Below are 25936 nucleotides of genomic sequence, written 5' to 3' on the forward strand. Positions count from 1 at the left end.
TCACTTGTGGTCTCCCATAAGACCACCTGTTGTGTCGTGGGACCTCAGTGTGGTTTTGTCCCAGATGAAAGCGCCCTTTGAGCCACTCTGCTCTGGTGACCTCTAGCAGTTTTGGTGGTCATTCAGCATGCAGGGATCACGGTTGCCAAGCAAAAGCTCTATGATTGGCTAGCATATCCTATTATGCCCAGGCAGGACTGAATCTTATGAGCCATGGCAATGTCTGTAGCTGATTTGCAGTCTGTCCCCATGGATCTGCAGGGGTGAAACGCAGAGTTCCAGCCCCTTGTTCACATCACATTACTGCTTGGACTGTGATGGCCAATGCAACAGCAGCTTTGATTAGTTTGTCCTCCGCAACTTATTAGAGGTGCAGAACCTAACTCTGTTCCTTCCCCCTAGGGCCTGTTTTTGCTCCAGGCTGCATTCCTCCCAATCCCCCCAATAGGGTATATACCTATATTAAAAAAAAAAAAAACAAAACCCCAAAAAACCTTTGCCAACAAAATCATTGTGCCTATTTGCTTGTTTTTTGAGGGCAGCCTATAGTTAGGGATTCATCCATGTGTGAAGACTGCCACCCTGCTTGACCTCAGAAAACAGGTGATCTCAAAGGACAGTAGGATGTCAGTCATCAAGGAACCCCCCCTACCTCCCTGTGGAGTTGGATCTGCACTTCAGGTTGGTTTTTCTTTTGCTATTGCACTAGACTGAAGGGGGCCCTGCATGGCCATGTGGCATAGTGCATGTATGGGCATGCTTAGTGAGGCTGTCAAAGTTCAAGAAACTCTTGATGTTTCTCCATGCCAGGCTCCATCAGATGTCACCCATGTATGAGGACTGACATCCTATCCTCACACATGATATGGCTAAAACTCTGCTCTCTACTGGAACTAATCTGAGGCTTTAGCCCACACCCTCCCCCAAAGCAACTTTTATAGCCCCTTCTTGCTGCATGGGCTTGCACATCTGGAGACCAGAATACTAGAGAGCTGCACATGGCACTGGACGCTATATAGGGTCAAGTCGTCAGTCATTCTGTCTAACATCTTGACTCAAAATTAGAGACACTACTGTTTGTAAGATGGATCTTATTATGGAAAATAAATTAAACTTTAAATTAAATTAAATTAAAAAAAATTAGAGACACTAAATCAAATTCGATAGCAATCTATGACCAGAGGGCCCTGCCACCTAGGGGAAACAAACTATGAAAGGAAGCAAGCTTGCATTCAGAGGGAATTTCTAGTCAGATTATGACTGGTAGGGGAGCAAGATCCTTGTCTGGACTGGTTTGAACGGAATTGAGTAAAGAATTAGCAGATCACTCTTCTGGCTGAAGCAAGCATTTGAGACCTCTGTGTAGCAGTTAGATGGCTAGGGTATGTCTACATTGGACTCAGTAGCTCAGGAAGAACCTTTAGTGAAAAAAAAAAAACCAAACCCCCAGTAAGAGCTGCCAAGTCTTCTGCTTAACCAGCCATTCAAGGCAGTAACTTTATTAGGAGGGCTGTAGCAAGCCGAATGAGGCAAGGAGTGATCCTCAGTTGCTCCTGCCCGCCAGGATCAAAAGGGTGCCAGCCTGCCTCTGGTGTCAATTAGAAGCAATCTCTGGTTCAATTCATCTGGCTTATGCCTTATCCTGATTGGCATTAACTTTTTCTGGGGAGGACTAGGGAAAGCCCAGGATTGCATTTTTTTTTTTTTTTTCCTTTTCATTTCATTTAAATATAATGAAACTGGAATGTTTTGGATCCTCAACACAGACAATTAGCAGAAGATGAATGGCCTACTCATTTCAATATAACTTAGGGATATTAAATGTCCCGTGTACTGAAATAGTAATGGTGCCAGACACTTGGTAAGCAGCAGAGAATATCTCCTCTCGTGATCGAGCTGCTATAACACCTGACTGTTCAGGATGCTAAGCATTGTTAAACAGCAACTTTCTGTGAAGGGAACTGGAAGGCTTTTAGCTCAATCGATCCAATAAAGAGGAATGGATTGACAGCTGCTACATGGGCTCCCATTTCTCACTCTCTTGCTTCTGGAGAATTGGTCAGAAGCACAGTTTAAGATGGGGGTGATAAGCTGCACTTGCCCATGGACTTGCTGGTAGAGCCAGCATGTGATGGAAATGTGGTTCAGGTCATTTTCTGTCGGAACAAGACTGAGACAAATCTGAACTAACAAGTAGTAACAGTGAAAACTGAGATGCTGCAAAGACCTCAGAAGGTTAAGAGTGGGTAATTATGGCACATCTCGCACACTTCTTTGGGTTCCCAACATTTTAATGTAAGAAGTACATGCTGTTGTGCATTGTATTTATATTTTACAGGTAATCCCGTAAAGCTCTCAATTTGTTCCAGTATAACACTTTAAGCTAGATTAACTGCCTTCAGTAGCTGTTTTTCGTGTCCTAATCAACTATTTCGGTTCAGCTGTGTAAACTTTGAGATACAACATGGCAAAAGGAAATAGGATTTTTTGGCTTTAACTACATTTCACCTATGTATAACTTGCTTAATCAGAACACACATCTATGTAGAGCAGGGGTCGGGTACCTTTTTGGCTGAGAGCCATGAACCCCACATATTTTAAAATGTAATTCTGTGAGAGCCATACTAACTACAACCCCCCACCCTCCTGACTCCCCCAAGACCTGCCAAATTAATTTACGACAACCCCCCCCATCCTCCTAACCCCCCCGCCAAGACCTGCCAAAAATCCCTGGTGATCCAGTGGGGGTCCAGGGCTCACAGACAAACCTTTAATAAAAAAGTAAAAAATCTAACAAACCCCCCCACCCTCCTGATGCCCCCCAAGACCTCCAAAATTAATTTACTACAACCCCCCACCCTCCTGATGCCCCTCAAGACCTCCAAAATTAATTTACTACAACCCCCCCTCCTGAACCCCCCCCCCCCCCCCAAGACCTGCCAAAAGTCCCTGGTGGTCCAGCGGGGGTCCGGGAGCGATCTCCTGGACTTGGGCTGTCGGCAGCCAGTAGTCAAAATGGTGCCGACGGCCCTTTGCCCTCACTATGTCACTGTGGTCGACCAATGGCGGCGGTAGCCCCTGTGATATAGTAAGGGCAAAGGGCCGTCGATGCCATTTTGATTACTGGCAGCCGACGGCCCTTTGCCCTTACTATGTCACAGGGGCTACCGCCGCCATTGGTCGACCCCAGTGACATAGTGAGGGCAAAGGGCCATTGGCGCCTTTTTGACTACTGGCAGCCGACAGCCCAAGTCCAGGAGATTGCTCCTGGACCCCCACTGGACCACCAGGGACTTTTGGCAGGTCTTGGGGGGGGGGGGGGTCAGGAGGGTGGGGGTTGTGGGGTTGTAGTAAATTAATTTTGGAGGTCTTGAGGGGTGTCAGGAGGGTGGGGAATTTTGTTAGATTTTTACTTTTTTATTAAAGATTTGTTTGCGAGCCAGATGCAGCCATCAAAAGAGCCATATCTGGCTCCCGAGCCATAGGTTCCTGACCCCTGATGTAGAGCATTAGTAAAAATATGAAATTGTCTTAATGCAAATTTTATGCAAGTGAGAAGTGTTGCCAATTCAAAACACTTTTTTTTTTTCTGCAAACACACTTTTGAAGGGGATACATCAGCCTTTGTTCCGTTCACTTTGTTTTGATAACATGCCTTTATCACCTTTGTGTGTGTGTGGGTGTATTTTGTGTCCCCCTCTCATTCCATGTGAAATGTTTTGATAAACTACTTATGATGATGCAATATGGATACAAAAAATCAGTCTAGTGTATCTGAAACTTCACTACACAACATTTTCAAGAATAGCAGCACCAATTGGATAGGACTGCTCAACAACCAAATGAGCAGCTGCAATATCTTGGAGACAAAGTATTTAAACATCTTGAGTATGTTAATGGTGCTGGAAACAAACCCAAATAATGCACTGGACTCTTACATGGAACATAAGACACTGCAATGTTAAGTTTCAAGTGTGCAGTTGGTTTTTTTGTGGGTTTTTTTTTTTAATTCTTTGTACAGCTCTGATCTGGTTTGAATTGATTTGCCTTTCTGTTGCAGCTAAGAGTACTGATTCTGCGACAACTGAGCAACCAAAGGAAAAAAAGTAAGTATGAACAAGAGATGCATGCAAAATATTGAGGCTGATATTGAAAGGCACTCTAACTAGGTAAACTTTTTTTTTTTTTTTTTTTTTTTTTTTATGTAGTGCCTCTGGGTCTGAAGACCAATCAAAGCATTGCATAATTAAAGAACAAAATTATATAAACAGAATCACAAAACTAACACAGAACAAACATTTTAGCACACTACCTGACTGAGACCTACCTTGCCTCTGGATGTTCATACTCCATTTAATCTACATGCAGCTGAGGAAAAAGCCAGATCGTGAAGCTCTTTTGAAACAGTCTGATTCTTTATGGCTTTCCAAGGGCTGCTTATTCCACAAAGAAGGGGCTACTATTAAAAATGCCCTTTATCTCATCTGTATGCTCTGCACCCACCTTGGTTGGAGGTATCGGGAGTGCTCCTTCATGAGAATGTAAATTCTTTGTAGTATCCTCCCATTTCACCTTCTCACACAAATAACTAAAAACAAAGGTACATATCGCGGGAGCCATCGTAACACGGACACCTACTGAAGTGCTTCTCAAGCAGCCCAGTAGTATTCTTGGCACCACATTTTGGCAAACTTGGAGCTTACATAGCAAATATTGTAGCAAACCTACCAAATGTCCATTACAGTAACCTGATTGGGATAACGCTAATGCATGAATAATTAGCATAAACCCCTTCACGTCCCAGAAAAGCTTCAATTTTACAAACATTTGCCCTATCCTCAAAAACCTGCACCTTCCCCCTCCAACTTGGAGTCTAGTGACACCCCAAGCTCTTTTCACTTTTTCCAGTGTAGGTACACTTGCTGGTGCACACATCTGGTTATAATAGTAAAGCATACTGAGGTGGGGTAGAACTATCCAATTAACTTAGCCAATATCACCATGTATGCAGCTTAACGGGCAGATACCGTAAAGCAAGGCCCGGCACGCGCGTTTTGACGTGTAAGATGGACGCGTGATTCAGTATATGCTCTAACGTGTCTTCAGCGAGTGCTGAAAACAACGCTTTGCAATTAGCACCCACTGCATGTAGATGGTATGTTAATGGTGTTTAATGACTGGATTAGCTATTCCCCTCGATACAGTAATGCGCACCCAAAATAGCACGTCTTTAACCAGCACATTTTCCACATCTTTACCCTACCTGACCCTGGTGTTAGTGTGGTGCTGTGCTCTTGACAATCGTGAATATCCAACAGACAGCATCGGACAGCGTCATGGACAAATGTATATATTGGCTTTGGCGATCCTTTTTCTACAGGTGAGAGCGAGATTAAGAAATGCTCTGCGAGCAAATTCTAGACGGCCTATTGGAAACAACAGCAGAACCCGGAGGATGTATTTGTGGTGTTTTGAATATCCAACAGTAGCATTTTTCTGTCTGGACGTCTGAGGGTCCAGCGGAGACACGGACATGGAAGGTAGGGGCCTCCGATCATGGATGTTCCCGCCTCTTTCCAGACGTCCATGATTGGAGGCCCCGCTGCCTTCCAACATCCATGGCCACTGCCTTGAATGCCCGGATGTAGAAGGTAGCGGGGCCTCTGACCATGGACGTCCCGGGGTCTGTTGGAAAGAACCATCCAATAGGATGCCCTTACCTGCTGAAAGCGTTGCCGATCTTCCGAATGATATCCAAAGGTACCACTGTAACCGCTCTGTCCTGGCCCGAACCAAATACAAACGGACTTTTTTACTTGGGCGATGCGACTTATATATACGTCCACGGTAGGATTGTGACACAGCAATGATTTCACAAAGGGGGAACAGGATAAGTTTCCAGATCAATGAAGTTTGGAATGTAACATTTTCAAAATGACATTTCCCGTTCCATAGAAATGACAGGTATGGAAGCAGCGCACCCTGGATACTGTATAGGCGCTCTCTAACGTCCTAGACAGTAAAATCGATTGCAAACACCTACCGCTAGATAGGCGCACTTTTGATGCTCCTTTGGTGCCGCTTGGATTTGTCTAATTTGAATACTGAATCGAGCGGATTGCGAACCAAAACGTGCCCGCGTCGAATGAGCGGGTGCTGGACACTGCCGCACTTTTTTTTTTAGCGTCTGTACTGTATCGGCCCGTTATCCAGAGGTTTTGGAGCAGCATACTGATCTGGTGATACAAATGGTGGGGGTACTGAGGGAGAAGATGAGGTCCTCTAAGCAGCATATTTCCAGGGGGATGGGCAGTTGGTGCCGGATGTTAGTTATATTTTTTGTGTGGGGGGGGGGGGGGGGTAATTGGTGGTGCTCAGCTGGCAGCCTCCTTCCAAATGAGTGGGGAGCCTAGGAATTGAGCCTGCAAATGGGTGGGGGGGTTTTCCTTTTTAAAATGATTCTCACCATATGACCAGCTACACTTACAAGAATATAGCTAGTGAAGTCGCAAGCTTTTTCCTGCAGATAAGCAGGCTGAATTAGCCATGCTGTCTGGGTCGTCCCTCCGGACAGCCAAGGCGGCAGAGCTTTGCTCTGTGCAGCTGCATGGGTCCTTTCCTGGGTGGCTCCATTTTTTCTGTCTGGTTTTTTGGGTTTTGCATGCAAAGTTTCATTCTCAGGAAATGTTTTCCGAGCTAAAATAGCACTTTTCAGTCCTCAAATGCCTCAGGCCACCTGTTTTTAAATTTTGCTAGTGCAGGAAGATTCAGTCACCAGGCATAATTATTGCTATCTTTGCCTGGGCCTGGAACATCAGTTGTCTTGCCAGGATTGCAGGCAGATGTCACCCCAGACCCAGCACCAACATGCTGCCAAAATTGCCCACCTGAGGGAAGAGTTCAGGGTCCTGCACCCCACCATCAGAGCATATCAACCCACTCTTCTCCAGGGCCATGCTCGGATCGCCCTGCGAGGGCCACCTCCTTTGAACTGCTGGAGAAAAGGCCAGGTGTGGAGGGCAAGCGCCCCCCCCCACGCTGCCTTCGTGCCTCGCAGTCACAAAAATTGTCGGAGATGTGCTGCCAAAATCCACTCAGGGTGGCTAGCATCGAGACCTCGATTCCAATAGCAAGGCACTACCTCCAACCGATACAATGCACAGTTCAAAGGACCGCACATGAGATGCGTTGTTGTGGCCGAAGCACCCACACAAGGATGTCTCAGCACCACTGATGCATGTCATCAGGCTCAACACGGGAAGATTCCTTGACATTGGAGAAGGGGGTGTCTAACTCCACAACACAAAGCATCAAAATCGCATCATGCAAGTACAGAGCTAAGTCCCTTGTTGGAGAAGCACCATAGTAAGCCTCGTCTGGCAAATGACCCTCAAATTGTTTTCACTCCGGAAGAGATGGTCAAACTGGGCTTTTCAGATGTCTAGCCTGTTTCCGAGCACATGTCCACTGGCACCTCTGAGTCCTTGGGATGGGTTTACTCAGATCTGTCTTCCTGTTTCCAAAAGGAAGAGATCTTACCTGCAGATGTAGGAACCCCTCCAAAAGACAAGTCTTCCGAGACAGAGCAGTCAGAGCTCCACCACCCAAGAGGGCCTGACTCAGACATTTTGTTAGCAGCCTTGCCCCCAGTGGATTCAACCAGAGGAAAAGAGGCTTCCCACTGTGGCTGAAGAGACCTGGTCTCTGTGTCCCAGATATAAGAAACAGCCTGTCTAGTCCTCCCCCATGTGACACCTTGCCTCGGGGACAGTCACCTTCTCCACAGTGGAGGGATAGCATCCCAGACCAACTTCCCAGCAGCCCAGCCCCTCCAGTTTTCTCCAGAGCCAGGCATTTCTCCACAGGTCTCGCCTCCAACCTCACCGGGTTCCTGTCTGAGCCACCAGAGGAGCAACCAGAGCCATCACCAGAGGACTTGTCCTATTCTAAATTTGTGGAAAAGTGGGTGCTCACCTGAACATCGAGACACAGAGGGTGCTTGGGATCCTAAAGATTTAAGTCCTGGCCGAACCCACTGTGGTTTTAGACTCTTGACAAGGGATTGGGAGTCCCCATTTTCCGGTCAGGCAACCTCGAAAGACAGACTGACCTAAAATTCAGAATGAGACAGTCACTGTACAATAGAATGGTCTCTGTGGTGGTAGAATCTGCCATGAAGCATGCCAAGAACTCCTGCCTCCATTCAAACACCCCTCTGGGCTGAGACTGCAAGCACTTGGATGACTTGGGGAAAATGGCGTTCCAAGCAGGAATGCTGAATGCTAAAATACAACAGCATCAATTCTACATCACGCAATATCTGTACAAGTGCTTGCAATCCTTCAAACACCACCTTACTGCTGATTTGTCAGATGGGGCTCCTCTGCAGCAGCTTTGAGGCTCATCTAGGAAGCCTTCAAGACATCAGCAGGGGCCATAGTGACCCAAAAACTGGAATGACTACAGGCTAGTGCCATTAGGGAGGACAATCATGAAAAACTGGCAACTTCCCATGTCATGCTGACAAGTTGCAGGAAACAGCTGCACAATTGAAGGAGCAGAACAGAACTGTCTTGTCACTAGTGCCCCCCTCAGACCAGCAATCCTCCAGCAAGAAGTACTACCCAAGCTATAAAAGGGCTTATTACCAGAGGCAGCCTATCATCCAGCTTTTCCACAGAGCAGACCTCTGTTGCAACAGCAGTAGACTTGGAGCAGACAGTGTGGCCAGCATCAATAGTCCTCCGCAGAACAATGCAAAACCCCAAAAGGGTTTTTAGAATTGACCGGGCCATTCTTACCACTGCCAAGTGGGGGGGGGGGGGGGGGCAGAGTTGTCCTATCTCTTTTGGGCAGCAATTACCTCCAATAGTTGGGTACTAAATGTTAGAGGTTTACTCCTCTGAACTTCAATAGTATCCCAGGCCTGCCACATCAGCCTCACTTAGAAATTGGGCATTTGCTGCAGGAGGAAGTCAACAACTTGTTGCATTAGCAGTCAATTCAGCAGGTTCCTCACCACCAGCTGAACAAGGGATTCTATTCCCAATACATCCTCATCCCCCCCGCCCAAGACGTCTGGAGGACTCTGCCTGACCCTGGACATGCAGACGTCCGATTTCTGCACAGGGAGAAATTTAAAGATGACCTCCAATTCTGCCTTTTCTGCAACCCAATGATTGGATGTGTTCATTAGATCTCAAGGATGCATATTTGCATACCCCGATGCACCACTCATACTGTTGCAACCTTTTTGTTTCCATGCGCACCATTATCAGTACAAGGTTCTGCCTTTTCACGCCTCATCTGCCCCAAGAGTCTTCATGAAGTGTTTAGGGGCAGCAGTGGTCCATTGCAGAAAGAGGAATCCAACTGTTCCCCTACTTGGACGACTGGACTATAGTTGTCCTGGCACCAGCAGTGCTACAGAACAGCTTAGAGACTACAATCCATTGCCTAGAGTCTTGGTTTTGTCAACTACAAAAAATCCAGCCTCCAACCCACAGTCTGGTTTATTGGGGCCTGAATAAGTACTGTACTGGGGAGAGCATTTATTTTATTTAACACTTCTATACCGATGTTAGTTGAAACATCACCTCGGTTTATATGGAACAAAAGCAATGGAAATTACAAGTAACAGGGGAAGGGTAAGGGGTACAAAAAAAAAACAATAGGAGAGCAGAGAAGCATAGGAACAAACAAAGTGAACTATGTCAGAACAAGGTCATAGTCAAATTCAGGTCATGATCCATAACAATTCAATATTCATCAAGGGTGTTGGGGAAAGGCTTGTTTGAATAGCCAGGTTTTGAGCTGGGCTCTGAATTTGGTGATGCAAGGTTCAGGTCTGAGGTGGGTTGGGAGTGAGTTCCAGTGCATAGGTCCAGCAATGGAGAGCGCCCGATCCAGAGGTTCTAGAGACAAAATCACTAAGCACTTTGGTTTACAGACAACTATTGAAATGACTGACAGTGAGTCTTACAGAGAACAAGGAAATGAAGAACTGGGATGTTACTCATTCTGACATAGAATCAATATAAGATTGATAGTCAAACATGTAACAGTCGATTAAAAGTGACTAGAGTAATATGTGATTAAATCTAAGGTTATTTGGCAGTGAAAAACATAATTTGAATCAGGGTGGGTAGGAAGGATTAAGTCCAATTAGGCATAGGCTAGGGTGAAGAGCCAAGTCTTTTTTTGAAAGTAATAGGGCATTGTTCAAGTCTAAGTTCTGAAGGGAGAGAGTTCCAATGATTCGGGCCGACTGTGGAGAAGGCTCTTTTATTTGAAAATGATTTAATTGGAGGTGTTTTTAGAGAGCCTTTTTGGGCAGCTCTCAACGGACGGGAAGAAGAATATAATTGTAAAGGGAGTCTGCCAGCATACTTACTGGCAGACAGGGCTCACACGCTTCGCACCCTGGCCCTTCAAATGAAGGGTTGCACTTGCACCTCGGCCCATCAGATCCTGATTCTACTGGGCCATATGGCAGTGGCAATATATTGTGACCCAGGCTAGGCTACAGGACCTGGCATGGTGGTTATGCCAGATTGTGTTCTTTCCATCCGAGGGCAGTCTCCCCATCTTATCAAGTGGTTCTTACCACAGACTCCTCAACCAAGGGGTGGGGGCCCACTTGGAACATGTGCAGATGCAAGGGCTTTGGTTCAAATGGGAGAAAAGTCGTCTGTAAATAAACCTGTTGGAGCTTCAGGCAATAAATGCCTTGCACATTCAAGAAATACCTGCGGGGGCAGACAGTCATGGTTCACATGGACAGCCAAGTCGTCTTCTAAATAAACGAGGAAGGCGGGTCCAGTTCCTGGATGTTATGCAGGGAAGTGGTCCACATCCTGGAATGGGCAGAAGAACGCTTCATCCCTTCCAAGTGACCTATCTGCTGGGTGTAGCAAATACCACGGCCGGCAGACTGAGCAGAATATTCCATCTACAAAAGTAACTTCACCAGGAGGTAGCAGATGAGGTGTTCACAATGTGGGGCCTTCCATGCATAAACCTTTGAGCAGAGTTTTTCCACCTTCCTGTTGCATTCTGTAGCAGTCTACCCCAGCAAGAATTGCATTCCTAATTCTGTGGACACAGGGTCTCTGCTACACCTACTCTTCAATCCTACTCATCTTCAGGATGGTGCAAAAGTGTATCACAGACATTGCAGACCTCATTCTAATAGGTGGGGCAATGAAGCGTCACCAATCTCCCTGGGCGATGGTGTGGATCTCCAGCCATAGGAGAACATCTTACTTCATCCCATGCACTCCTCATAGGGTGGAGGTTGAAAGGTCTCTATTAAACCACTTGCACTTGCCGTCAGAAGTCCTGGTGATGGTCAGGAAAAAAACTCACAGCAAGTGGCTCCAATACTTGTCCAGGTGTAGTGATAGACATAGACCCCCCTTCTCTTGCTCCCCAGAATTACTGCAGGAGTATCTCCATTCCCTGTATCTGACTGGCCTGGCAATGGCCTCTGTGGGTCCATGTGAGTGCCATTATGGCCTATCATCACTTTTGCAACAGCCTTCCAGTGTCAACCACCCGTTTTGGTTTGGTCTCCCGATTCATGAAAGGTATATTGCAATTAAGACCACAGGTTCTGAAGCCACCTGGTCAGTGAGACCTCAAACTGGGGCTGAAGCAGCATATGCTCCCTCCCTTTGAGCAGTTGGAGGGCTATCACCTTGCCCCTGCATTTAATATTAATATTGTAAATAAGTTCATATGTTAAGTTCTTAAGTGTACATGCATCCTTAACATCCTGATGCATACCTATTCCTAACATGGAGAATCTTCATCCAGTTCGTTTTACAAAGTTGTATTCCCTGCTCGTTGACGCTCTCTATCCTTGTTCCCAGTTCATTGTAATATCGTTGACTCTCTCTATCCTCGTTCATTGTAATTTCCTTTCTCAGTTAATTGTGAACCGACATGATGTGTCCTACGAATGCCGGTATATAAAAATTGTTAAATAAATAAAAAGTACTTTTCTCGGTAGCAGTGTCCTCTGCAAGAAGGGTCAGTGAGTTGCTCTCCATATCTGCAGTTTCTCCACAACAAGGTTACCTTGTGAATGCACTCATTTTCTGCCCAGGGTGGCTTTGGCTTTCCACCTTAATTAGGCTATCACAATTTCAACGTTCTTGAAACAGCATATGAATGACTGACAGTGAGCGCCAACTCCACACATTGCAGTGCAAGAAGGCCTTAGCTTACTATAAGTGTAGGATGCATTCAGAACAAAAGGCTTCGCAGCTGATTTGTTTACTTCAATCCGAATGCCCCTGGACTTCCAGTGTCGAAGCAAACTCTGTCAAATTGGATTTCCTAGTGTATTCACGTCTGTTATGCCAAGAGATCAGCAAACCTGGTTAGTTCACCAGACTCACCAAATAAGGGCAGTGGTGGCTTCAATAGTTCATCTCTGTGAAGTTCCTTTAGTGGACATCTGTAAAGCTGCCATGTAGTCATCTCTACATACTTTCACATTTCATTACGGTCTTGACCAGCAAGCCATATCAGATGCAGCCCTGGGCTTGGCAGTACTTCACTCAGTGTCAACGTAATGAGATTGTGGAATGATGGGACTACAGTGTCCCTTCCAGGAATCGTCAGCTGGGGACTCAGACAGCATGGCTAATTCAGCCTGCTTATCTGTGGGGGGGTGGAGCAGTTTTGCTTACTGTAAAAGGTGTTTTCCATAGATAACAGGATGAATTAGCCATGCTGACCCACCCGCCTGGACAGCCTCTTAAGCTCATTGCTTCGGGTGATGAACTGTTATGGATGGAGGAGAAAACATGGTGCTGCACAGAGCAAAGCTCTACCTCCGCCACCCCAGACAGCATGGCTAATTTAGCCTGCTATCTATGGTAAGCAGGCTTGCTTATCTGACCAAACAAAACTGGATAACTTTAAATCTAATAGGCCAGGTTTAAATGTTGACTGGATCTTTTGGGCTATTCAGTGATATTTATCCCACTGAAGATGACTTAGGGCTTTTTAATGATTGGCTGCATACTGTTTGAAAGTGTCTGTAACTCCCTTACCATAATCCTATAGGTTCTTCAGTATGTGTTAATATTAACTGAATAAGCTGTTCCCTTGCATCCAGCACTGTTGTGCCAGCCATTTAAAAGGGCATTATGGTGCTTAAAGGTCATCTATCTATCTTTTAATCTTCTAGAAAGCAGTGGATATTGGAGGACTTTGAAATTGGCCGTCCTCTGGGAAAAGGGAAGTTTGGCAATGTGTACCTGGCCCGTGAGCGACAGAGCAAGTTCATCCTGGCATTGAAGGTGCTGTTTAAATCGCAGCTTGAAAAAGCCGGCGTGGAACACCAGCTGCGGCGGGAAGTAGAAATTCAGTCACATTTGAGGTAACGCATCCTCCCGTTCTTAGAAACCGTGAAATCAGTCCCATCCCCCAGACTACTGTAATGCCATAAATTGTGATTATACAGAGTGATTAAAAAAAAAAATGTAGATTTGAACAAAGTTGGTGCTCGGTGCCAGGCTGCTCTTCTGGATGCCCTTCACCTTCCCTCTGGACAGTGGGGAAGGTTTGGGCTGCACCCGAGCCACCATGGGTAGCTACTCGAAGTGAAATTAGCATTTGTAACCCTGTTAGGTGCTAGTCCAAGATGTTTGTTTTCATTTAGTAATATATGGTGATAGCAAGCATCGTATAAAGTGTTTGCGTCGTTCTTTGTGCAGGCATCCTAACATCCTGAGGCTGTACGGCTATTTCCATGATGCTACAAAAGTTTACTTGATTCTAGAAAACGCCCCTCGTGGAGAGCTGTACCGAGAACTTCAGAAGCACTCGAAGTTTGATGAGCAAAGAACTGCTACAGTATGTGTGTTTTGGATATAATCTTTACTCGTCCCATCCCCATCCTAGCAGTAGGAGAGAAGTTGCTAAGAGTTTACTCGGACAACCTCTGTGTGTGTCTGCAGATTGAGCCATAAAAGGGGCTTTGAACTTGCCATGTATTTCTCAGGGCGACAGGACTTGGGTTGAAGTGACCCACCCATCACTTGGCACGGGACGCCAGTTCTTCAGAAATGAAAGGGTGTTCCCTGTACGTACCCGGATCAGTCCAGGCAGTGGGTTATGTCCCCAGTCCAGCAGATGGAGTCAGACCAAACTTCAGAGGGCAGTCCCTTATACAGCAGTGCACCCTCTGGAAAACCTCAGTATCTTTCTGACTCCAGCAGATGCGAGTGTGGAACCTCGGGTTCCCCATTAGATTTTTTTTTTTATCTTCACTGACTTTGATTTATTTTGTCTTTGTATTTGTTCGGATGGATCAAGTTGGCTAATTGTTTAAAAAAAAAACAAAAAACTTCTGACACTCAGCAACTGACTTGCAGTCTGAACTTTTCCTTTAACTCTCTATCCCTTCCTCTATTGTTTGTGGGGTAAGTGTTCTGTGTGTGTTTTATTTACAGGTGAATCCCTGGCTCTCCTCTCCAGGGTGCACGCTGGTACTCCAGCCCCCCCCTTTGCCATGATCCAAGAAGCTTTCCTCTGGGCAGTTTACTCAGGGAAGCGCCATACCCCTGTTGTCACCATTAAATTTACTTTCTCTGGTCGGATAGTGTGGCAGAGCCTCTCTGCCGCAGTGGACGAATTTTCCTGTAGATTTCAGCGCTGATCTCCTGTCTGCCCGCACGGTGCCCCTCCTCCACTCCCGAATGCCGCGATTGTACTGGTGTAGTGCATGCGGGGAGCCCGGGTCGAGGCTTTCCCGTGAGGGACTGTGTTCAAGGTGCCTCCCCGGGGGGGGAGGCTCCCTCACTGTCACCAAAGCACCCAGTTTCGCGCTCTGAGGGGCAGCAGTCGGCCCCGTTCCCACTTAGTGAGGGAACGGTGGCCATTTTAATTGAGGAGCTGGATGCCCGCTCCCAGGGGATGATCAGGACGACTATTTGGGAACACTACTGCCGGTGTGTGTGTTGGGTTTTTTTAACTCCAGTACAGATTGGCCGATCAATCACCTGGAGGCCAGAGCAGTGCGCCTAGCGTTGAAGCAGTTTCTTCCCCTGCTCCATCATCGAGCGGTTAGAGTGGTTTCCGACAACGCAACCACCGTGGCGTACATCAATCGACAAGGGGGCACAAGAAGTTGTCGCATCTCTCTGGAGATGGACAAATTGATGGCTTGGGCAGAGGTCCACCTTGCCCGGTTGGCGGCCTCCCACATTGCTGGAGTGGACAACATCCAGGCAGACTTCCTCAGCCGACAGCGCCTGGATCCCAGGGAGTGGGAACTCTCCAAGGAGGTGATGCAGCTCCTGGTACAGCGGTGGGGCCCCCCGCGTGTGGACCTGATGGCCACATTCAGCAATACCAAGGCACCGCGATTCTTCAGCCGCAGAAGAGAGCATGGGGCGGAAGGCGTGTATGCCCTCGTCCTGCCATGGCCTCCTCACATCCTTCTATATGTCTTCCCACCGTGGCCACTGGTCAGGAAGGTTCTTTGCAGGATAGCAGTCCATCGGGGACCGGTGATACTGGTAGCTCCAGAATGGCCTAGGCGGACTTGGTCAATCTCACAGAGGACGGACCTCTTCGGCTGAGCCATCTCGCATGCCTGCTGCACCAGGGTCCTGTATTTTTGGAACAGGCAGATCACTTCTGTCTTGTGGCGTGGCTACCCGGAGGCTGTGGCTTCCACCCTCCTCCAGGCGAGGAAGACCTATGTCTGTGGCCTATGTTTGGGTCTGGAAAGTTTTTGAATCCTGGTGTTCTTCGAGGGAGACGCCTACTCGTTCTGCCTCGGTGGCTCAGATCCTGTCTTTCCTACAGCAGGGGCTGGAGAAGGGATTGGCCTACAATTCTTTGAGAGTTCAGGTAGCAGCACTTGGATCTCAACCCACCGTCGGGAGTTTCTCTTTCTGCACACCCGGATATCGTCAGATTCCTCAAGGGCGTGAAGCACCTCCATCCACCTGTCCAGGCCCAGTTTCCTTCCTGGAACCTCAACTTAGTGCTCCAGAATTTGGGGTCACCCCCTTTGAGCCCATGTGATCCGCTACTCTAAGGACCTTACCCTTAAGACTGTTCCGCCTGTCGGATTTCTGAGCTGCAGGCCCTCTCCTGCCGGGAGCCTTATTTGCATTTTTCGGACTCGGGAGTTTCTTTGCGTACGGCTCCAGCTTCTCTTCCCAAAGTGGTTTCAGCCTTTCATGTGAATCAGACGGTGGGAACTTCTGTCTTTCGCAGACTCTTGAGTCCAGAGAGCTGTGTAAATTGTATGTCAAGCATATTCTGATTAGCTATCTAGAGCTTACGAATGATTTTCGTTTGTCCGATCATGTTTGTTCTCTGGGATGGACCTCAGAAGGGGTCCAAGGCATTGAAAACCGATTGCCCGTTGGTTGAAAGAAGCTATAGTAGCAGCTTACCTGGGATCAGGTAAGTAGTAGGCATCAAAGCCCATTCTCTCCAGGCTCAGGCGGCTTCCTGGGCGGAAAGCGGCTCTGTCTCTTCTCAGGAACTCTGCCGAGCGGCAACCTGGAGTTTATTGCACACTTTCGCTAGGCACTACCAGTTGAACCTCCTTTGGCGATCGAGTCACTTGGGCAGGGCTATCCAGGGCCCACCCTAAGTAGGGAAGCTTTGGTACATCCCAGCAGTCTGGACTGATCCGGGCACATACATGGAAAAGAAAATTTATTCCTTACCTGCTAATTTTCATTCCTGTAGTACCTCGGATCAGTCCAGACACCCTCCCTAAGGGTTTGGAGGATGGGGGGTTGGCTATCCCTGCTCCAATGTTCTTCACTTGCTGCTCAGTTTTCCCAAGTCTGTGTCAGGCTGGAATCATAGTTAATTTTGCAAGTTTCTTTGCAGGTTTGTGCAACTGTTTTGCATTACTATCTACCATGTTAATTGGGTAGTTTTTCCATAATGCCTCTGTATCGCTCCATGGTGAGACTGCACCTTGAATACTGTGTACAATTCTGGTCGCTGCATCTCAAAAAAGTTATAGTTGTGATGGAGAAGGTACAGAGAAGGGCAACCAAAATGATAAAGGGGATGGAACAGCTCCCCTATGAGGAAAGGCTGAAGAGGTTAGGGCTGTTCAGCTTGGAGAAGAGATGGCTGAGGGGGGATATGATAGAGGTCTTTAAGATCATGAGAGGTCTTGAACGAGTAGATGTGTCTCGGTTATTTACACTATCGAATAATAGAAGGACTAGGGGGCATTCCATGAAGTTAGCAAGTAGCACATTTAAGACTAATCGGAGAAAATTCTTTTTCACTCAACGCACAATAAAGCTCTGGAATTTGTTGCCAGAGGATATGGTTAGTGCAGTTAGTGTAGCTGGGTTCAAAAAAGGTTTGGATAAGTTCTTGGAGGAGAAGTCCATTAACTGCTATTAATCAATTTTACTTAGCGAATAGCATCAGTAGCATGGGTTCTTCTTAGTGTTTTGGGTAATTGCCAGGTTCTTGTGGCCTGGTTTTGGCCACTGTTGGAAACAGGATGCTGGGCTTGATGGACCCTTGGTATGACCCAGCATGGCAATTTCTTATGTTCTTATCCATCCAGTTTCTGTTTGTTCATGCTTGGATATTCTCTATATACTGAGGTTTTCCAGAGGGTGCACTGGTGTATAAGAGACCACACTCTGAAGTTTGGTCTGACTCATCTGCTGGACTGGGGACATAACCCACTGTCTGGACTGATCTGTGGTACTACAGGAACAAAAATTAGCAGGTAAGGAATAATTTTCTTTTCCAACTTGATCATAAGGGGGGCATCGTTTTGGTTTCCCTCCCAACCATATTTTTTAAAGGATGTTTGGGTTTGTGTCGCATCCCCTAGCCACTCTTTCCCCGCCCCCCTCACTATGGCACTAGCATGAGTCTGACGCAATGAAGTATTGACCTATCATAACATTTGGGGCATGAATGAAGAGTAGAACCCAGGGAAACTGTTAGGTGCGATCAAGCAAACACCCACACAAACACACTACTTCCTTCTTAAAGTGTCTTCTCTCCTATATTCTAATTTCTTCCTTTATCTTAAACAACAAAGAACTAAAGTTAAATAACACCAAACTTTTAGCAGAGTTAGAAAAACTAGACATGACTTATAACACTCACCAAATAATATTTATGATATAATGTTACAGTATTTTTGATGGCACCTGTTTAAGAGTTAGAATTCTAGACACTTTATTCAACAGTTTTTGTGCCTTATTGTGAACCGTTGTGATGGCACCCGCTTAACGACGGTATAGAAAAGATTTTAAATAGAGTGCTTTTAAAAAAAAAACAAACTGATTTCTAGTGCTTCTGTTCCGCATGAGAACCAGGTGTAGTGCTGTAGCTAAAAAAGGAATAGTTTTTGGAACAGAAGCATAAAAACTTGCCATGCTGGAAGCTTGGGTTTCTGACCTTTGTGCTAAGGCAGCTTTTTTTGTTGTTCACAGTACATCACTCAGTTAGCCGATGCATTATCCTACTGTCACTTAAAGAAAGTGATTCACAGAGACATAAAGCCAGAGAACTTATTGCTTGGCTCCAATGGAGAACTGAAGATTGCAGACTTTGGCTGGTCGGTTCATGCACCATCTTCTCGGTAAGGCATTTTTGTTTCTAGATAGGGGGGCCTGGTGTCCTGCAAGAAGACTTCAGGATGATTATTGTGGTGCTGGGCATCTGCAAAAATCCATTTCACTTCTGCATCCATTTTAAGTGGCTGGCTCTAGCCTTTAAAGCATTTCAGCAGGGCACTCTTGGTACCATTTTCTAATCCCCACCCCAGGGCTGTATCCTAGGAAAAGATTACATGAGTTTCAGGAAGTCGTTAGACATTCCTTGAGCCTATGTAGAGCGGCTTCCTTAAATTATGTTGAAGTGTGGTCCCCTCCAAACTGTTCTAGTTTTGCTTTTGAATTACTAATCATTTTTATTGTAGCTGGTTTCTAAATATTCTCAGCATTTTAGTTACATTTGCATTTTGTCACAGTAACTGACTTGTTAGCTGCCCTGACTATGGCCTATTCATTTGTCTTAATTTCTTGACCTAAATGATGTACCCTGTTCTGGATTTCTGTCCAGTACTGGTATTACTTAGATCATTGCCCTTGGTGATACTTAAGGTTTTTCACATTTATTGTACTGTTGTATGATCTCAACTTATCCTTTATCCTTATGCTTTTGCACTTTTCATTGTAGTATGGAACTTTTTTGTTTCTCTTGTACAGTGCTTTGATTTAGAGGTGATTATTCAAGACACAACAATGCATTAATGAAAATGGACTTGATAGCAAAAAGCCCATTGCACATGTTTTATATCTAGCAAAACTTAAACTTTGCACATATGAGTACTGACCTGACTTCAGGGGTCTTTACCATGTTTTGCACATGTAACTCTAGCAATTGTTAGCTGTGTAAAATGCCAGACGATTGCTGCATTTTCAGAGATGTACTGCAGTTTATACATTAGCCTTTTGCAGCAGTACATGATGTGGCTACTGACAGATTGTGCATGGTCATCTCTGGTGTCCGTGATTTTTTTGTTTTAAAAGCAAAAAGTCTCTTCTGTGACTGAAAATGTCCAGTTCTGTTCATGGAACTGGACATTTAGCACTGAATGAAATCAAATACTTAAACATGCATTCAATTTCATATTTTAAATAGTTTTAAAGTTTTTGTACTCATGCTACTTTAGCTATTAAAATTCCTCTTCCCACTCCCCCATGGTTTTTTTTGCATTTATACTTTTGGACAGTGAGCAAAATGGAACCTTTTTTTTTTTTTTTTTTTTTTTTTTTTTAAACCCCAAACACCTCAAAGATGAATTGGCTAACATGGTATGGAGCCCACTTTTACAGCAGGGTTGGCTAACATTTCACACGCACACAGCCAAGGAATCAGTGCCAATACCTCCCATTTTCCAGAGGAGCTTCACTGGAGCAGAAGCAAGAACAGTCTCTGGTACCCAAAGGCCTATACACATGTGCTGCCTTCCCTGCATCCTCCCCCACACCCTTCTAGAAATACTTAGTTTGTTTCCTGGAGTTTGAATGTGTGTGAAGTCCTGGGACTGACATCTTTATGAATAGCCTGAGGGAAACAAGCTTCCCTGAACCCACTGTGCCAGAGATCCCTTGCAGTACCAGGGTATCCTACAGTGAGGATAAGGACCCCTATGACCCTGGGGGATAATGCTTCGAAGTCCTCAGACAAAGGCTCGGAGGGTCTCCCTCCAGAGGAGCCAAGGAAGTCTCTGCCTGAGGACCTAACCTTTGCAGGTTTTGGGAAGGTGATGGCAGAAGCCATCCCATTTTTGACAGGAGGATGCCAGGCACAAAATGCTTTGAGATCCTTCAGTTTGTGCTAGTCCTGGTTCATGAGGTCCTTAGAGTTGTTGCTGAGGATATGGGAACAGTACCTCCCGTCAATAAGAAGGCAGATGGAGTTTACCTCCTCCAGATAGCTGCTAGTTGGTGATGGTTGAATTCACCTCAAGAGGGCCAAGTGCTCTTGGACTCCTCTGCGCACCCCAGAGAAGGGCCATAGAGCGATTAGATGCTCTTGGGAGGAAGGTGCCATTCTTATTGCCTGCATTGCTGTCTGCCAGTGCTCATGGTACATCTAGAAGCAGGTGCAGGAGGTGGCTGAGCAGCTGTTTCAGCAGCAACAAGACACCTTCATGTTGCTGGTGCATAAGGGCCTGCAGTGTAGGAAAACACAAGGTCTGTGTGACTTACAATGTTTTCGAGAGTGTGTCTGCAGTAGGAATTGATGCCCACAGAATGGCATGGCTGTGGACCTCTGATCTCAGACTAGAGGTACAGGAATGACCTGCTGATGTGCCGTCTACTGGAGACACTCTCTTTGGAGATAGGGCGAGTGATGCTGTGGCCCAACTCAGAGACCTACACGAAACCCTCAAACAGTCCGTGTCGTCCCCCCCCCCCCCAGTACTCTGGATTCATCATCCTTATCCAGGAGGTCAGTGAGACTGGGGCCAAGGAAGCCTTTCGCCAAAAAGTACTATCCTCCCCTTCCGTATACTCCATAAGGGCTCCCGTGGCTGCCCTGTACCAGGGGCAATGGACTTTCTGGTTAGGGGCAGTGGCCCAGTGACACCTCAGACCAATGGGCTCTGTCCATCTGGGGTAGCTATTGAATCTATTGGGGGTCCTGCCAGATTGCCCTCTGTGCCCATATTGGGGGGCCAGTAGCACATCAGGAGGTACTTCCAATGGAGTTCACCTCCCTTCTAATGGCAGGAGCAGTTGAGCCTGTGCCATCAGGGCAAAGAGGGTGGGGATTTTACTCCAGGTACTTCCTGATTCCAAAGAGAATAGGACTCTGATCCATTCTAGACTTAAGGGTCTTGAACAAGTTTCTAAAAAAATAGTTCAAAATGGTTTACCTGGGCACCTTGATTCCCCTTTTTTTTGCAAAAAGGGGACTGGCTAAGTCAGACCATGTTTTTGTGCTATGAAATGGTGCAAAAAAGGGTCATAAAACTTCCAAATCCACCCTAGCATGGTGGTTGAAGGGAAGCCATAGGTTCAGCCTACATCTGTCGGGGTTGTCCTATCCCAGAGGGTTTAAGGGCTCCCTCTACTTCTTCTCAGGTGGCATCCTGGGCTGAATGTCCATAAGATTTGTTGGAAATCCTTGCACACTTTTACCAAGGCATTATTGTTTGTATGTCCAGGCTCTTGAGGACATGGGCTTTGGCGAAAGTGTACTTTGAGTGGGACTCTCGCAGTCCCGGGTACATCCCAGGAGTCTGGACTGATGTGGGAATGTAAGAACCAGTTTTCCTTTCCCTGTACCTCCTAATGTTTGTTCCTGCAGTACCACCGATTAGTCCAGAGTCCCGCCCAGTTGATGGGGGGAGAATTGAAGTCCACTTGATCTGTTGTAATTAGTCTGAAGAATGGCACAGGTTGTTTAATTCCTCACATTTTTAAGGTTGGAAAGACTTATAATTTTCCACTTCCTACTGCTTGTTTAGAGGGTTGTGAATGTTATTTCTGGTTGTGTGTTAGTATCTTGTCTTCAGTTCTCTTCAATACTGAGGGACTGCAGGTGGTACATATGGGTTGTGGCAGTGTCAGTGAAACTTTGTGTCTCTCTGCTGGAAGGGAGGTAAAACCCAGGAGTCTGGACTGATCTGTGGTACTACAGAAATGAAAATTAGCAGGTAAGCACCCCTTTTCTGCCAGGATCTGCTCGTGAGGTACATGTTGCATGTCACTGATTTGCCTCAGTCTGCGTAGCCGGACTCCTCTTGAGCTTCCATGCTGCAGGAGCCTGCCCTGTCCCCCTGCCTCTTACCTTGCAGGAACCTTTTGGGGGTGGGGAGCTCCCTTCCACATCCAGTCTCCCCTTCTTATTGCTTTACCAGTCTCTCTATTTGCAGTTCCAGTATAACATCCCCAAACCCCCACACAGGGGCTCTGAGGCCCTCACACCTTCCACCCCCCCCCCCCCCCAAATGTAAAATAAGAGCTTTTCATGCCATATATTCTTGTGCAGAAATGAGATGGTGAAGTGGGTCCATCCTCGTGAGGTTTGCCCAGACCCTCCTAGAGACATACACTAGTGCTGTATAACTGAAACTGTACCTAAGTGTGTTCCTCCCCTCGCCATGAGATGCAAGGAATATAGGGGAGGGGGATACTTGCATTCTGTAACACTTTTTCTGTACATTAGCGCATAAGGTTTCTCATCACATTTTACCACTCTTCCTTCCCTCCCCATGACAGGAGAACCACTCTGTGTGGTACCTTAGATTATTTGCCTCCTGAGATGATTGAAGGCAGGATGCACGATGAAAAAGTGGATCTGTGGAGCCTCGGTGTACTTTGTTACGAGTTTCTAGTGGGAAAGCCTCCCTTTGAAGCTGCCACTCACCAAGAAACCTACCGACGGATTTCCAAGGTAATGGACAAACTGTGATCCCCCTAACTATGGCAACAGCTATGGGGAAATGAGACTTGTCAGCTGCCGCAGTCACCGTTCCCCCTATCTTTAGGAACATGACAGCAGAAATACAATACGGTCTCCTATCTGAACATTCACGCCAACTGCTCAGCTCTACAGTCCCCATCGCTCCCTGAAAGATCCCCTCTCTCTCCACTAGGCTTTCTCGAATTTGATACAATTCTAGTCTCCACCTCAAAAGGGAGGCTGTTCCATGTATCTACCATGTATCTGTAAAGAAATATTTCCATAGATTCATGCCTGAATCTACCCCTTCCCTCATCCTGTTAAGAGACTAAGCTAATTAATGCAAATGAGGTAAGTCATTTAAATACCTCCCTTACATCTCCCTGTCTACATTTTTAGGTCTTAGTCAGTGGTCTTCAATATAAGCATATGGGGATAGACCTTTTTAGACTGGATCCAGAATGTGGCTACTAACATGTTTCCTCTTGAAGGAGTGGTCTCCAGAATTCTATGTGCAATAATCCAAATGAGGCCATATATAGAGGTGCCTGGTAACAATTTTATTTTTCAGGTTTTTTTTAACTGACCATGTCAAACACCAAAGCATTTCTCTGGCTCTTACCTTTCTCAGCCTTCCTGATATCATCTGATACATTCTACCCCGTTCTGTGAACATAATTTCTTGCCCCGTTCTGTACTTCTCCCTTGTGCCCAGATACATAAACCTGCATTTTATTTACTATGCAATCTTAGCTGCCCAAATCTTTTGACCATTTCTCAAGCTTAAACTAGATCCCTCACATTTTCACACATTCCTGGGTATTGATGCTGTTTGTTTTCACATAATCTGCAATAAACCTTTCCCTACAATCCTTTTGTAACATTGCTTACAAAAATCCTGAAAAAAGGAATCCATGTACTAGTAATGCACTCTGTCACTTTAGGGGTCCATACCACAGGCGCTCTCTGTAAGCCACCTATGTGGAATCATTCAAAGGCCTTCCTGAATCCTAAGCTAGGCTACATCCAGTGCTCTCCCCTGATCTCTGGTCAGCCCAAAGACCCTGCTTGCTTACTACCCACTTCTGCAGGGGAACTACATAATGTCAAAAGTAAGAGGCCGGAGGTGAGGAAGGAAGAGGAGGGAAACCCATTGGTGGAAAATCTTAAAATAACCAAAATTGAAAACCTCAGTAAGACTTGACCTCATGCATGTAAAGCAATTGCAGGTGAACATACCACAGAAATTTCTGATGCCTGCTGTGGGAATGTACTGAGCCGCTACAGGAGATGAGGGCTTGCGTTCTCTTTATTTTTAAGTGGTGACACTTTCTTAAATCTTCTCTAAACTTATCTTTAATTTGTCTTTTTTTGTGTTTTAACAGGTTGATTTCAAGTTTCCTCCTTTTGTATCAGAAGGTGCTAGAGACTTGATTTCCAAACTCCTGAAACACAATCCTTGCCACAGGCTTCCATTAAAGGACGTTCTTGCACACCCATGGATCATGGTCAATTCTTCCAAACTCCCCAGCCGCACAGAGAGGGGTTCAACCCCTTGCAGCACATCTGCACAACCTGGAGGAAGCAATTAATGCAGACCTTGTACTGGCACCAGTTGGATACTGGGCTCGATGCCCTCTGCTAATCGGGAGTGCCTTTAAAATAAGAGGGGTATGGAAAGTTGATTTTTCTTTTTATCCTGCATTCTTTAACTTTCTGCAAGGAGAAATTTGTCAACTGGAGGATTCTTGAACTGTAACCATACAGGCAAGCACCCCAGAATTATTGATATGCTCTTCCTAAATGTGTGGGATGATGCCAGCAGGCTCTAATGTGAATTAATCTCTGGCTAAAGAGCACTGGCTCTTAAAGTAACCACATTACAGCTCCATGTCATAACAGTAAGTATTGTTACTTTTTACTTGCTATCTGTGGCCAAAGTGCAGGATATGTTCTAAAGCCTGTACTTCTCTTCAGGGTTTGTTTTGGCCACAGTAAATTGCTACCTAAATATTACAAAAAATATAACTACTGGGGAAGGGAGCACTTCAGGTAACTTGAGTTGTAATGTAAACACGTGTTTTGTTTTTATTGCAAAGGCCGTGTGTGGTTTGGGCACTTTAGTCAGTGAAATAAACCTCCTCCAATCTGCCTAAATCACCTATTTATTGTGCTGCTAGGCCTGTCGCGAATGGACAGTGCTCCAAACTTTTTTTGTCTGACTTTTTTAACTGTATGTCTTAAGACAATTATGTTCAATGTCTCATTTTATGTGTTTTTTTGCTTCTGAATGGTGAAACTTTTAGGAAATAAAAATGGTCTTCCAAAATGAGTGGTCTTGTGGGTTGTTGTGTGTGGGGTTTTTTTTGTTTGCTTTTTTTTGCAATAAAGTTCTTATTCACCATTCCCAAACACAGTGTGATCTGACTGCTGCTGCAGTCTATATTGAGGAGGCTAACCTCTCTAGTCCCCATCATGAAGCTTATAACCTTCCACAGCAATGCAATTGTAAAGATTATGTAGCTTTTGAATCTAGATAACCAATTTTTACCCTAAGCCCACTGAAATCCATTTCCGCAGGATCAACTGGCCACACATGACTGAGGTCACTTGACAGCTCACACCCCTTGGAGAACTGATTCCCATGCACATGGTTGAAAAATTGAACATACAGAACTGCATGAAAACTATAGTGTGGGGTGTAACTTTTTTTTTTTAAATTGGTAATCTTCCCTGACCTTGCCAGAATCTTGATTTTGTTTCCAGTACTTTATAAGGTTGGGATTTGGCTTTTTTTTCCCCCTCCCCCAATACAGTTGAGGTTTACCTCCACCTTGTGTATTTATTTATCCTCTCAATGGCTGAAAAGCTCATGTTAGACTAGTGCAAATGGAGACAGTTTTGATGTCCAGCAGACTGTAAGTGAACATCTCTTCCTTGAGCTGAGGCCTGATTACACTGGACAAGACAACTAATGGAAGAG

At 45.8% G+C, this 25936-nt stretch overlaps 1 protein-coding gene across 1 annotated transcript in view; it reads left to right on the forward strand.

Moving 5' to 3' along the window:
- The window catches only part of AURKA (aurora kinase A), a 40453-nt gene extending 15168 nt beyond the window's left edge, over positions 1 to 25285 (forward strand). Inside the window, exons 3-8 of the mRNA XM_029611711.1 lie at positions 4061 to 4106; positions 13202 to 13393; positions 13731 to 13869; positions 18465 to 18613; positions 22770 to 22944; positions 24339 to 25285. Coding sequence (XP_029467571.1) covers positions 4061 to 4106; positions 13202 to 13393; positions 13731 to 13869; positions 18465 to 18613; positions 22770 to 22944; positions 24339 to 24545 — 908 coding nt within the window. The 3' untranslated portion in view covers positions 24546 to 25285. The remainder of the gene's footprint in view (positions 1 to 4060; positions 4107 to 13201; positions 13394 to 13730; positions 13870 to 18464; positions 18614 to 22769; positions 22945 to 24338) is intronic.
- Positions 25286 to 25936: the final 651 nt, after the last annotated feature.

The sequence above is a fragment of the Rhinatrema bivittatum genome, chromosome 8 (genome assembly GCF_901001135.1).
Source record: "Rhinatrema bivittatum chromosome 8, aRhiBiv1.1, whole genome shotgun sequence".
In the NCBI taxonomy this organism is placed as follows: Eukaryota; Metazoa; Chordata; class Amphibia; order Gymnophiona; family Rhinatrematidae; genus Rhinatrema; species Rhinatrema bivittatum.